This window comes from Anabas testudineus, chromosome 17 (genome assembly GCF_900324465.2).
Source record: "Anabas testudineus chromosome 17, fAnaTes1.2, whole genome shotgun sequence".
Classification (NCBI taxonomy): Eukaryota; Metazoa; Chordata; class Actinopteri; order Anabantiformes; family Anabantidae; genus Anabas; species Anabas testudineus.
Window position 1 is genome coordinate 6,091,714 of NC_046626.1, and position 14,753 is coordinate 6,106,466.

Genomic DNA, 14,753 nt, shown 5'->3' on the forward strand with positions numbered 1-14,753 from the left:
AATTCCCAGCAAGGTCGTCAAAGTGGGAGAATAAAAAAGTCTCATAAAGAGCACTCCATCAGTGCAGTTGCACATGCTACTGGGTAATGCCCCACACTTAGGCCGGCCCAGCACTGTTTGCAACTAAATGCTGTGAAAGCCACAATCTCGACTGTTTATGATGTCGGATACAAAGATTAACTTACTGTGGTAACACATGTGCTGCGTTCACCAGCTAGCTGATAAATGTCTGTTTGCCATTTGATGGTGAACGGGCAGTGGACAGGTTGTGTAGAGTGGGTTAATCACAGTTGAAACCAGCTTACAAAAAACAAAACAATGAGGAAAAAGATGCAATAGAGTAATGCAGGGCGTTGGGGAAAACCGTGTGGGTGAGGTTTCTCTGTTAGTTTATCACTTCTGTACCTAATGACCCTTTCATATACACAGTCATGTGACACTGTTTATGTAAAAGTACTGACAATACCAGCTATAAGCCGACCTGAAACCTAATGAGTATGGCACACTGAAAAGTTGGCGCCATAAAAATCTTTTCTGTTTAGGGGAAAAAAAAACTTTATTTTACAGTATTTCACTTACAGAGGTGTGGGATATATAGCACCCATAATTTATAAGGGTGTGGTCCTGTAGAGTTAAACAGTGACGTAACCCTCTCCCTCAACATCACGCTGCTACACTGGGTTTAGGGTTGAGTTATTCTAGACACTCCTTGGCAATAAATAACAGAGAGACTATCAGTGTTTATTCACTATAGAAATTAAACAGAGAAGGGCAGTGCCACAGTGTCATATATGGCGTTGAAGTTGAAAATGATTTAACCCCCTTCTTCCATGATCACCACCCACATATAGACGAGTTAAAACCAGTGCTCAGGAAACAGACAAACAATGAGAGTCTTTTTGCTTGTGGATTTTATTGTGTGTATTTATTTTGCTAGAGATGAAAACAACTATCTATTGCTTTGTCTAGTGGTGTAGCAGAGAACAATGAACTTTGAACAATGACCAGAAAGGAAATTAGTATACATAACTAGAAACAATTTGCTGGTTTAAAACACATTTAAAATGTCAAATCACATATTATTAGAATATATAAAACTAATTTGGTTAAACCACTTGCTGACAGTGTTTCAACAAAAAACTAAACAAAATCTGACACAAGCTTAAAATGATCTGTCTAACAAAGTGGATTTAATATCCAAAGATTAAACAGAAAATTGTGCAGACATAGCAGCTCATTTGTATGACACCACATGGCATTGTTAGAATTAGCAGAACAAAAGAGAGGCACTTTGACTCAGTTAAAGCAAAGGTGGGGCCTGCATCCATTTTAAAATGTGCAGCTGCTGTGAAATTTAGTCCTGTTCAGTTGATTAAATTAAGGCTGAAATTCACTATTGAAATTAATGAGGTCCATAAAGCTTTGATGCTGCACAAATTAAATCTGAATATTAGAAAAAAGCAGCAGTTGGAAGCACTGATAAACAAAATAAATTAATCACTCAAGGCCACCAACAATATCAGCAGAAATTTATGTTCAAGTCACTCCCATGTTTTATATTACAAACAATAACAAGGACCTGAAGCAGCCCGTCACATAGCTGATACCCCACAGGATTCAAAGGAAAGCTATTCCTGTAAAAACAATAAAAATACACACTGGAAATCTAAAATGTTGTGGATGACAAATAATAGGCGTTACTCTATTTTCTAAATGTTACTATACAAGTACTATTAATCTGGTGATTAATCTTTTCACCTTCCTATTACAGTAACAAATGTACCATTGTATCCACACAGATTCACTATGTCCACAAGACGTTATGTTACAATTACCACAGCCACTCAAAGACAGCTAATTAAGTCCAGTTCAGTAATGATATTCTCCTTATAGACTGATAGCCCTCTCCAGTGATCACTCCACAATCTTAAATCAGGAAGCTAGTCATTTATATTACACTGAAAACAGTTAAAATAGTTTTGACACATTATACTGTGTACAACAATTACATCACATGAACACTGACCTCATTAGGTCAATAAATCAACAGCAACATAAAAGTCTTTGCTGCCTCGGATCTTTCACAGTTAGACCTGAGCCACAATTCAACTTGAAAGCCACACCGAATGACATAAATGGTACGTTAAATGGCAAGAAACACCTCTTTGTAGTACATCATGCTGTACAGTTCAGAGTACATATGATGGGTGATGTTGCAGTCTACAAATGCTGACTTCTATATATTGTAGAAATGAACAGGAAACAAAGGAAAGTAGGAAAGTGAGGACCTCACCAGTAAATACTACACAGTAATATACTGTGAAAAATGAGCAGCAAATGGATTAAAACCCACTGCAGTGGTCCTTTCAAGTCGAGACTGAAACTCAGTTTCAAGTGAAATCTGGCTCTGATCTGATCAGTGACTTCCTTGCATACGCCAGTAATACTGCTTCTAAACTACATGTCAAATCTGTCAATTAATAAGAAACTATATCACTCCTCACCACTCCTCACTCCGTTTAAGCGTTAGCTGTGTGCTCTAAACGTTTAGTGTTTATAATCCATCGTCGTCAGGCCTCTTGAGTACTGCACTGTATTTTGTGGGTGCACTGTCAGATTTAAGCTGCACTTCCACTAAGGTGAAGACTGAAATGACCTGTGGAGGAAACAACACGTGATAAGCATGAGAGTTAACTGCTTGGTCTAAGACTTCTACTGACCTGGTTATTGACATAAAGTGAGCTAGTCTAATGCTTGGGGAAACAAGTAGTAGTTAGTGGTTACTTTTGGGTGGCAACAGTTTCAATTCAGTCTTACATTTAATTGTATTGTGCAGATTAAAGATTGGATAAAATACCTGAGATAATATTGCTTCAACATAATTAACAATTTGATCTATAAAACCAGAAACCAATCTCCCTTTATTATTTATATGAAAAATATTTTTAATCGATGGGCCACCCCATAATAAAAGCATTTATTTTCAGAGTCTGTGGTTCTCACCTGCTCTACTCTGGGTTTCTCTGGGTCCTCTGCTGCCCAGACCAGAGTCAGCTCTGATTTCTTCCCCACCTTACGATGGTGGAACGAGTCCAGGCCCGCCACAGACTGAAGGGGGAAACAAACGGTTTCAAATGTGTTAAGATGAAACTGTCACATGATCTGCCACTGTGGCATTGACTTGTTGGATGGTTTTGTTTATACTGTCACACTATCACACCACACATTTCTCTGTGCTTTGAAAAACTTCACTCCTGAAGGAGCTGTTTTTTTTTTTTTTTTTTTTAAATGGGAAAGTCAAGCTCTATAGTAATTATGTCAACTGCATAAAAACAGAAAAACATATACACTATAGAAAGACTAAATTACAATTGTATGTTATATAGTTGGATTTGCTTCCTATAAACATATTTACTTACTACATTTATGAAAGATAAACATAAATAAATACAAACACTAGCATACACAAAGATATATATATATATATTAAACTGAAACAGTTCCTTTTAAATAGTTTATTGCAGCTGACCTTGCAGTAGATACGTTTCTGCACTCCGTATCGGAGAACCAGCACGTCAAAAGACTGATCCAGAACCCCCATCACCATGGCCTCAGAGTCCAGAGGACCACACTCCTGTAAAGAACAGACCAAGACAATTCTTCTGTAAACTGACACTGTGCTTTTGACCTGATACTAAGAGACAAGTTTAAACACTCATTTAAAAAAATGTATTAATTTAATAGTTTAGCCATTTTGTTTCCTTGTTACACACTGAGGAGGATAACTGATTCTACTGATGCTATGACACACTACTGACGTCGACATATGTATGCTGGTAACACAGCTCTATCCTCCCTGACATGAGACTGCAAAGACTCTTCAAATTTCTTTCTGACCTCAACACCTAAAAGGCAAAATGGACTGATCTTGCAACATATGTGTGAAGTTAGTTAACTCTAGTTTAGTTTTACTATTTAATAACCCATTATCCACAGTTAGGCAATCTTGCTTCCTGCAGCTAAGAACAATATCTATAATTAAAATCATTTTTTAATTGCAGCAGATCTTGAGAAAATAATCCATGACTAATTTCCTCTCGCTTTGACCACTGTAGTTGTCTTTACTCAGGCCTCAGACTTTAGTCTATTTCTTGCCTGCAGCTCATCCAAAACGCTGACATTAGGTTTTTGACTAATTCCAGGAAAACTACACCACACTGCACCCATTCCGGCATCTTTGCAGTGGATATCTGTGAGTTTTTGAACAGATATTTTGCTTTTAAATATTATGACTTGAAACCCCAGTTATAATGCTGATATGATAATCATTATGAGTCATAGCACAGCCCCGAGGTCCTAACTCCTAACTCCATGTAACTTAAATCACTCTTGAAACTGTGTTGCTGCTTTGGTCCTATTCATTACACTCTTGTTTTACTGTTACAGTATATTCTTTGTTGTACTTGTTATTCTTATAGTAATTTGATTTAATTCTGTATTTTTACTGTTGTACTCTGCTTTTACTGTTACTGTATACAGTGTGTTTAAATACAGTTATTTTGATGAAATCATAACATTGTAACAAAAATAAACTTCCAGTTTACACAAGTGACATTTTCTTTTTCACTTTGTTGACAGCATGCTGTAATATGGTCCCACCCACCTTTACAAACACTCCAAAGAAGAGATCAGAGCTGAGTTCCTGGACTCTCTTGGACAACATCTTCTTGTCATTACAGTGTGCTGCCTGTTTTTCAACTTGTTGTGTTGACAGCCCTAAGTGAGGCCCACATTCTGTTTTCAAACATTTAATAGACAAAAAGAACACGAGAAACACAAAAAGATCATTAACACAGTCACCACACTAGGACCAGATAGAAACGGGAAGTGCTTACAATGGCAAAGGCAGCAGGACAAATAACACATCAATTCAATATCTGGTCTGAGGCTGCTTTGCTCTTTTCTGCATTTTGCTTCTACATTTACAAATAGATGTGTCCAACTGAATTATATAGCAAACAAGACATTCTGTTGTTTGTTTAAGTGTGTGCGCGTGAGTGTGTGTCTGATCGAGCCTTTCTGTGTGAAGAATGTACGCACTTAGTGAGGAAGCCAGTAGCCGGTGCACAATGATGTCAGCGTATCGTCTGATGGGTGATGTGAAGTGTGTGTATAAAGGAACATTGAGGGCGTAGTGTTTAAACAACTGCTCCTCCTTTAGCACACCAGTACAGAAGTACAATGCCATCTGGAAAACAAACAAGAATCCACAATAAATACAGAACCTGACCCTAAAAACACTTAGGATAACTATTTACTGATCCCTAAGGAGGAAATTCAGTCCTACTAAATACATGATTACTGTAAAAGGTTAATGTTCAAGAAGTTTTACAATTCTTGTTCCTACAATACAAAACTTATTTTGTGAAAAACAGTGGGCGTAACATTTGACAAATTTTAAAGTTATTCTTATTTTACTAAGCTCTAACCTGCATGGGTCTGGAGCACATGTGGGTGAGGACTTCTTTTCTGGCACTGGAGTACTCATCATCACCTAGAGCAGTATTGAGACTCTTCTGCATGAAAAAAGATCATTATATTATTATGTTGAGTTATTTTTTAAAATTATCTTTATTATATAAAGTTAGTGAAAATTTATGTCAATTACTTATTGAGAAGGTATACAACACAGACAAGTCCAACTAAAGTCCTAGCCTGGTTACTTCAACTGCAGTTACGTGTACTAGGCGTTATGTGTACTAACATGCAGTGCTCCTGCAGAGGAAAAGTCAACGTTGATGCCCAACTGGTCACACAGCTCCTGTAGCTCATCTAGCATCTTGGTTTTTGGTGGAGGGTGGCGTCTAAGAAGGGCCAGCTCAGGGAATCTGCGGTAGATGTGGTGGGCTGTGGCAATGTTAGCCAGCAACATAAACTCCTCCACCAACCTAGAAAATAATTAAATGGTAAGATGACGAAAATGCATTTCACCAAACGTTAGACGTGTGTCAAATGCTCGTCAGTGGCACAGATATGTGCCACTGACTGAAGACCGTTGGTTACTCACTTGTTACTGTCTCTGTACTGGTAAACATAGCAGCCCTGAGGCATCATGGTCTCTTTGTCCAGAGTAAAGGACAATTTCAACTGAAACAAAAAAAACAAAAGGCATGTACAGAAAACAATAGAAGAAAGCTTAAAATGTAATATGAACATGTTTTTAGCAAGCTTGAATTTTTTTGCTAAACCTCTTCGAGCGCTGTCTTACATGATCATTGATAACTGTGTACTCACATTCTGAAAATTAAAAACTAAAACGAGGAATATCATCGATTAATAACCAAACATAATTCACCACACCCTATTTTAAATATATCTTAACTATGAAAGGAAACACTACAAAAACCAGACAGATAAAAAGGTAAATGATAAAGACAAAACAGAAATATTAAATAGAATGACATTTACAAATCCATGTAAGAAGATGCATCATTATAACTTATACTAAGAATTTGTTTAGTTTAGACAATGTTCCTGATAACTGATATTTAAAGTAACATTTAATACTTTTCATTAGTGTTGAAATTAATTCTGGTAATACTTTTCCAATGGTTAAATTCCTAAATTCCTAAGACCTACAAATTAAATTCATTTTTAATATCTGTGGTAAAGAGTTTGAAAAAGATGGTCTTCAAAATGTCTGTCATGCTACCTTGCACAAAGACATCGCACACACCAATCAATAACCAGGCACGTAGGACTAACCTGGTCTAATCTGAGAGCTCCACCTGAGAAGCGCTGAGCTCTGAGGTTCTTAGCAATAGAGTGCAGGTTGAGTACAGCTTGGTGGACCTCATCAATGGGGTGCACAGGGTCCACAGGTGGCAGCTCCTCAGCAGAGAACATCTTCTCAGGAGCGTTTATCATGCTCTGAGCATGGTCATAACTCAACTTCACACAGGAGCGGATTACTGAGCGGCCAAACCACTCACTAAGAATCTGGGGGTGAGGCAGGTGAAAATCAGAAAACAGACATCACTGTGGTACCACGAGATTTTGTGTGTCAAATTAATCAGTTCACAATCAGAATTTTATTTCTTCTTTCACTGTGAACATAATCTTTTATCACTGTTTGAGTGCAGCTAGAACAGGTCCATGAATTTTAAATGATTATACCTTCCCCTCGGGTGTGATTTTCCAAATGACAGAGAAAGTGAGTCTGTCGGTGAGAGGGTTCAGACTGCACAGCTCCTCACAGAGCAGCCTAGGTAACATGGGGATTACCTGGAGAGTGACAAAACACACTGAGTACTACAAAAAATGATGAAAGGCAAGTTAAGAGAAACTATTTATATTGAGTTGGTCGTGTGCAAAAAAAACCAAATAATTTAAAAAGGCACATAATGCAACAAACTCTAACCAAGCGTTAGTGAATACTCACCATTTGGACCAGGTACACACTAGTAGCTCTTTTGCTTGCAATGGCATCCAGTGCATTTCCCTCCTCCACAAAATAACTCACATCAGCAATGTGGACGCCCACCTCAAAGTTTCCTATGTTAGAAATGAAGATGAAGACAGTCTATTACCAAAACCTCTGATTACCCACATAAAAACACACAATACTTCATTATAATCATCAACCATCCCTAATCACAAATGAACATCACCGAGTGTCAGACAAAGATTTACCATCTGGGAGTTGTTTGCAGGACAAAGCATCGTCCAGATCTCTGGCAGTTGCAGGGTCAATTGTGAAGATACACTCCTTCCTTAATGTGATAAAAGAATGATTTGTGAATCATGCAATAATAGGACAACCCAGATTTTATCATCATTAGTTGAATTATCAGTAAATACTACATAAACAGATCTCAAAATACTCTATATCTGGCTCAAATAAGCATGGGTTAACAGTCATACCTCAGGTCTCTCCTCTTTGCCATCTCCTCAGGTGGGATGTTCCAGGGCAGGTTTTTGGGTAAGCAGTCTAACACCTCATCTGAGAACTCGGAACAATCGATGTCATACTCTGTCAGGATGCCCTCTGTCTCTGGCTCGATTTCACCAGCTTGACCCAATGTCTTAGCAAGTTGTCTGAGGGAGAACATTTAAACAATATTTAGAATCAAGACTGTTACACAACTAGAAAAATACTGTTAACCATTGTGTATCTATACCAACCCTTCCGCAAAGTTGCTGTCAGCTGCCCAGTTGATGATACGACAGATAAACAAGGTGTTGGTGTAGTCGCCTGAGCGAAAAGTGAAGTCTTCAGGACAGTCGGCCAGGGGGACATTAATCCGTGGCACACGATGGTCCATGGGGGAGAACATGGCAAAGGGCTTGTCTGGCAGGAATTTCAGGAAACCTGTTGCCGCTCTTGAGTGTTTCTTCTCAACAATGTACACCACCTGGCAGGCAGACAAAGAGGATAAGAGACGTATAGTTAGAAATTAATTATCTAGATAATTGTTGTCAGAGCCACCAGATTAGTGCATTCGTTTATTTACATTTATAATAAAGGTTAAGATTAGTCTAAATTTACATTTGGACATTTGCATGCCTCATAATTGTAAATGGTTTGGTTTTACATAAGGACATTTGTCAGGCAACACTTAGGCATTCAGTGGAGTTCAAATGGAGAGCTTAATTGTAGCACACACTATATAATCAAGATAATGAGAACCTTTTTGTCATTGCCGTGCTGTAACCTAATGCAGAGCAGGGCATTGTGCTTATTAGTGGTTATTTTAATGTAAGATTAGCTTAAAAAGTCAATGTAAAGGAGAGAGAAAAAAAGACATAAGTGCAATAGGTAGGAAACTCACTTTGGCAGTCTTTTGGAGTATTTCGCCATTTGACCGTGGGGTGGCAGGATCTTCCAGATGACCTCCTATTTCCATCACAAGACAGAAAAATAAAGATGCACTAGTTTACTGATCACTGCCATATTTCAGCTGAATGTTTTTACATTTTACACAATCTACATACAGTAAGTTATGATTTGTAACAGCTACTACATTAAATACGTCTTAGCAGTACCTGTGTCAGTTAGGGTACTTTTCTGAAGTTCATCCTGGTCTTCAACAAGACCATCAGGTCTTTGGGTGTGCTCTGTCTTCTTTTGCGCCATTTGTCCCACATGTTCTCTCTGGATCTCTGACTCACTGGTGCCCTCACAGTCAGTATCTGACCTCACAACCTAGAAAGATAAACATATGCTGATACACTCATTACTGTTTTTTCAATCCTGTACAAAATAATACACTGGTGCTAAAATTTAAGACATGGAAATTACAAACTGCAAATATTTATAGGCAAGTTCAGTTTACCTTCCACTGCTCCCGAGGTAGCACTTTCACCACCACAATGTCTCCATTCAGTGCTCTGTTCCGAGCCACAATCCCATCCAGAAATATATCTCGTGTGTCATCCTGTAAACATACAAGATTGTTGGTGTCGTATATGCCAGATTTTGTATGTAAACTTTTACATACTGGCTAACACAAGGGAATCACATGCCAAATCAAAATTTGTATGCTGACATACAGCTATAAGGTGTTACACAGAACTAAATAGCCAAAACATTACCAATATAATTAGTTTTGGATTGTGTGCAGCACAAAATACCTGTGATTTAGCTATTTCAACTTACAGGAGCTGGGATAAAAGCTTCATGGTACTTCTTAGGGTTGATTCTTATTTGGCCCTGTAGAGAAAATATGCACATTTTAACAATTAACAACTTAAGGTTCAACATGGCCGCCAAGGCTCAATGGCTAAAAATTTTAATACTGGCAACTGGCCAGTGTCTTGCAGGCACCACACATATTGTATGTCAATCAATTTGATGACAATTCACTTGAACATTTGTTTGAGAATATGCACAGAGAACAATTTCATCTTAAATGACGAGGGTCTTGTTGACATGACACTTTGATACCAGAATGCCACCTCTACCCCATCAGCACTAGTTAAATTCTGTGGGAAACACTAGGGTACAAAATGCATGTGATCAGGATGGAGAAATTTCATTTTACTAAGCTTCTGCAACATTTACTCTGTACCTGAATGAGTTCTCCTCTTTTGAGGCCATGGGAAACCTCCTCAAATGTCATGTAGGATTCAAACACGTGTTTCTTTGATCCTCCACCTTTGTTGGTAGGTTTCTTGCTTTTGGCAGCAGGAGAACTGGCACTTGAAGCTGAAAATAAGTCAATGCTAATGAGGTAATCCATCATAAACTGTCAAATGCATACATTTTTTTTCAAAATTTAACATTAACAACAATTTACCCTGGGGTTGCTGAGGTTTTTTTCCTTTACCGTGGGGGGACTTGGGCCTTGACATCTGATTGTCAACCCCAGATGTTAATGTCCCTTCTCTGCTTTCCTCCTCTTCCACATGCTTTGGCAAATTCTTTTTCTTTGACTTCTTCGCCTTCTCCTGTTCTTGTCCAGTTGCACCGGCTTTCTTTGGGGATTGGGGTTGTCCAGATAATGAGTTGGTCTCTTTGAAGGCAACATCTTTGTTGGAATCCTTATTTTTCTTCTGTTGCTTCTGGTGTTTCTTTGAATCATTAGCTTTTAAACAACTGAGCTCCTCGCCAGATTCAATGTCTCCATCCTGGCTGGTGGTGGTGTCCCTCCTCTGTCCCCGTCGCTGTCTGTCAGATAAAGCCTGCTTCCTTTCGCCGTCCTGCTGAGTATTTCGAGCGCTTAATTTCTCCATGTACAAAGAAAGCGAACTCTCCTCTCCTTTACTTTTAATAGAGGAGGGAGAGAAGTCACTTGAATCAGAGAAATCATTAGCGACTTGGTCTCTTTTTCGCTGTGGGATGTTCAGCCTGTCACTCTGGGCTTTGAGCAGTGTGCTTGGCCCTGATCCTTCCCTTTGCAATGACAAGTCATTTGCATATTGTTCCAGATATGAACTGAACTTGCTGCTGCGGTGTTGGCTGAGAAGCCTGGCGTAGGCATCTTTCTGAGGAGGAAGGCTTGCCTGATTCTGGCTACGCTTTGTCTCTCGATTAGGGTTAGGCTTCTTAGACTGCCGAGGAGAATCCATCCAGCAATCCTTAATATTACTCTCTCTGTCAAAGGCAAAAACCATATGCAGTGAGTCATTCAAGCATGAGTCAACAAACAATAATCTCAGAGAATGTACCTTTAATTAAACAGCAGTGCTTACAATTCCCAAATTATTCATCATAAAGACTTTATTTTGAGGAAATTAAAGTACTTGTCAATAGCGTTAACTTGTTGCTCAGTCGTCCAAACAGATGACATCAGAGGGCTCTGGAAGGAATTACTAACGTGTATTGAAGTCGCCCATGTTTCATATATTAGCCATGATTATATTTCATGAGTTGAAATTTAAGCGTTTCACATAAAACAAGTAGCTGTAATACTGTGTTCGCTTTTAATGGGTCAATAGGCTGAGAAATACATTCAAGCAGGCAGCTAACGATAACGGCTAACTGACGTTAACGTAAAGCTACTTTAGCAGAGCCCAACTAGCATTAGCTGCCTACTTACGGTACAACAGCAAGTAGTCACTGGCTTAACGTTAACAAACTCATTCTGTGTCGGATAGACCGCGACACTGACCACGACTTTCAACTCGAAAAATCACGGATACGCTGTCAAGCTTTAAAATTCAAACATTAACGTTACCTTATTTACTACGGTGTGAGTTGCGTAGCTTAGCACTAGCTGTTGTTCAGTGCTAAATGATACGTTCACTTCCTCCGTCGTAATAGTATGAATACAGTCATGGTACCTTTGCGAGCTGTCGGAAATATCAGTATTGACCTGACGCACTAAAATTGCCCATTGGTGAAAGTAAGAAAACAAGATCAAGGTTAAGAAAACATTTGTCTATATGTATATATTATAAAATTCCTTTTTTTTGTCACATATACTGCGTTTTCACACGGTTTGTGATGTTTTTTAAGCATTGTGGTCACCGGTTCAGGGGAAGCTCAGGGATCCTTCTGTCGGATGGTCCTGGTGAGACAAATCTGAACGACCTATAGAGGGCAGCAACGACTAAATGTTCTGTCTTTAACTTTCTGCTGATGAGGGAGATAAGCTCAAATAAATATCCAGTGAGACAGAGATGTATGTGTGTTTGAGTGTGTGCACCTGTGTGTACTTCTTATATGTCACCTATATTTTGTTGACAAGGAGGTTTCACTCCTCATCTGTTCATGCTTGTATACTACAATACAACTTCTGAAGGCTCTTCCAGGTGCAATCACATGCACACACACACACACACACACACACACACACACACACACACACACACACACACACACACACACACACACACCACAGAAGAGCGACATTCTTTGCCAACAGATAGTAGTCATGTAATAATATTCTCAGGCCTTTAATTTACCATTAATTTGGTGCATTGTGCTGATTCCCATCCCAACACAAATCAAGATGTTATCAATAGTTTTCAGCTTGCGTATTGCACTTCTAGCATCTGGCAGCAGCATCTCATTTACAGTGCTATGTTGTTGTTGTTGATACACCAGCTACTGCATTAACACGTTAGATAGAAAGATGCGGTTGAAACTGAAGATTTCAATATATATGATGCTGTTACGGCAGTAAACTGCACCGTTAAAAGGAGGAAAATACACTCCATAATTCAATAATTCATACGTTGAAATCATCTGAGTGTGTTGGGAATCAAGGCAGATAATTGGATGTAGTTGAGAAAATGCTTACCCTGCCTTTGCCATGGACCTTGTATCTCACTTGTGAGTTGCTTTGGATAAAAGCGTCTGCCAAATAAGTAGATGTAAAAACAGCCACGGTTGTAAAGGTGTGTTTATTTCAATGCTTCTCAAACAGACTTTCATTAAAACGGCTCCTTTAAAAAAGCACAGCATTATAAACTTCTGTTTGGTAAATTACCTCTGTTGGCCACTTTCCTACTGACAGCACTTTTCAGTTTTACTTCTTTTACTTCAAATGCATCTCACTGAGTGGGTGCATGTCACACAAAAAAAGCATCAGAGGAAATATCCTTCAGCTTGTGTTTTTTTTTTTTTTTTTTTTTTTTTTTTTTGCTTTAGCTCCAGTCTTTTCTTTTTTTCTTCCCTTGCTCTCTTCTGAGGAAACCTAAAGGAACCTCTGGGAGAACAGAGAGCGTGGGTGAAAGAATGGCTGGTACAGCAGCATCTCTACCACAGTTGCGGTTGTACGGACTCAAGTTGTAAAGCATGCAGATGAAGCAGCAAACGCCTATCAAATATTTATGAGGCCAGGGGAGGCAGTGCAGCTTGTAAGAGAAGATGAAACACAAGGGGGGCTGGAGCAGTCACTTTGTACAGTTTCTTGTCTCTTTCTTTCTGAGTCTCCCAGTCCACTTGGTACTTTCTCTTTTGCACTACCCAATTCAACCTTTCCTCCACACACACACACCTTTTATGATGGGGCCTGCTGGCTGCTGAGTCATTTTTATCAATGTGCAACATGACTAAAATGACTGTGTTGTCAGTGTTATAATCTACTTTATTACCAGTTATCCATCTGGTGTGAATGTCTGCCTTTTACATAACTACATGAACAAATATGAGGCTGATTTCATGAGTGGACTGTGAATATGTATGAGAGGTGCGCGCTATAGGTCTGCTGTGGGGCCGGACCTTCCTCATCACTGGCTGCAGAGGGGTAGCATGGGGAGATCTCTGCGGTCATCACCTTCCACTGCCATGGCAACGGCCTGCAAATCACCCTGGGGCGAGCTACACACTGCAACGCCCATTCACCATCCGGAGATGACTCCCGATCAGCCTGATCTGAATGTCAGCGCTGACTGAAATGGACATGTGTACACCACCAACGCAAGCACAAAACAATGCTTTTGTGTCTATTCGTGATCAACAACAGATGGACTGGAGAAGAGTGAATAAGAAGGAGGCATCACAAGACTTCATTCTCTGTGACTACTGTTACTCACATATACATATCTGTATATTGTGTCTGTATAAGTGTTTAATTGACTTTAACATACTTAGAAACTTGGACTTTGTATTGAGTATTGTTTTGTCTAATTTACTGTTGGACCGTAACAACATTTGTGTTCAACCTCACTAATGATCAGGACGTTGAAATAATAATCCTGCAGCCAGGTTCCAAAAGCTTGTGGAAAGTCTCAGTCCAAAGCCAAGGTGGTTGTTAAAGGAGAATAATAAAGGGACATTGCACATATTTTACACGTCAGGTTGTTACCTATAGCTTAGACTAAAGGTTTGGATATATCGACCTCTGCTGTTTTGATTAAGAACATTTAAAGAAGATGTTCAGCAATCAGGTGAAGCCTTGCACCATACAGTGATCACACGAACACACACACACACACACAAGTACATGTTTGTCTCTTTTGTTCTCTCCAGCATTCACACAGTTCAGTCCTATTCTATTTTTAGATTCACTCTAATTGCCAGGCTGCTCCTCCATCCTCGTCACCGAAAGCTCTTCATCACCACCACCACCACCACCACCCTCGCTTTTTTCTTCCCACAGGCGCTACTTTCAGCACCGGACAGCTCCCGTCGTTCCCACGCTCCGCCCACCTCCGGTAGACTGGCAGTGAGAAACAACCACACACACCAGTGGGCGACACTTTCGATGGCCTATTAGGGTTTTATTGGGAGGGACGGAACTTTAGGAACATTTGGTCTGGTCCTCGTTATCCTACTCATCTCACATGGATTTCTTCGAGGAGAA

The 14,753-nt window shown here is 39.4% G+C and overlaps 1 protein-coding gene across 1 annotated transcript; it reads right to left on the reverse strand.

Moving 5' to 3' along the window:
- Positions 1–902: 902 nt before the first annotated feature.
- dis3l2 (DIS3 like 3'-5' exoribonuclease 2) lies at positions 903–11,769 on the reverse strand. Its single transcript, XM_026374702.1, has 21 exons — positions 11,679–11,769; positions 10,299–11,095; positions 10,071–10,207; positions 9,659–9,712; positions 9,336–9,437; positions 9,046–9,205; positions 8,832–8,896; positions 8,185–8,414; positions 7,924–8,097; positions 7,693–7,772; positions 7,442–7,554; positions 7,177–7,284; positions 6,766–6,999; positions 6,068–6,147; positions 5,765–5,948; positions 5,490–5,576; positions 5,101–5,248; positions 4,664–4,794; positions 3,530–3,634; positions 3,004–3,108; positions 903–2,656 (listed from the first exon to the last, which is right to left on the reverse strand). Exons 2-21 carry the CDS (start codon positions 11,068–11,070, stop codon positions 2,555–2,557), a joined length of 3,171 nt encoding a protein of 1,056 aa, XP_026230487.1. The 5' UTR covers positions 11,071–11,095; positions 11,679–11,769; the 3' UTR covers positions 903–2,554.
- Positions 11,770–14,753: the final 2,984 nt, after the last annotated feature.

Coding starts and splice junctions, on each gene's coding strand:
- dis3l2 (XM_026374702.1), bottom strand. CDS start 11,070: ATGGATTCTCCTCGGCAGTCTAAGAAGCCTAACCCTAATCGAGAGACA. Junction 5,577..5,764: donor CCTCTGCAGGAGCACTGCAT/GTTAGTACACAT, acceptor TTTTTCATGCAG/AAGAGTCTCAATACTGCTCT. Junction 4,795..5,100: donor GCTACTGGCTTCCTCACTAA/GTGCGTACATTC, acceptor GTTTGAAAACAG/AATGTGGGCCTCACTTAGGG.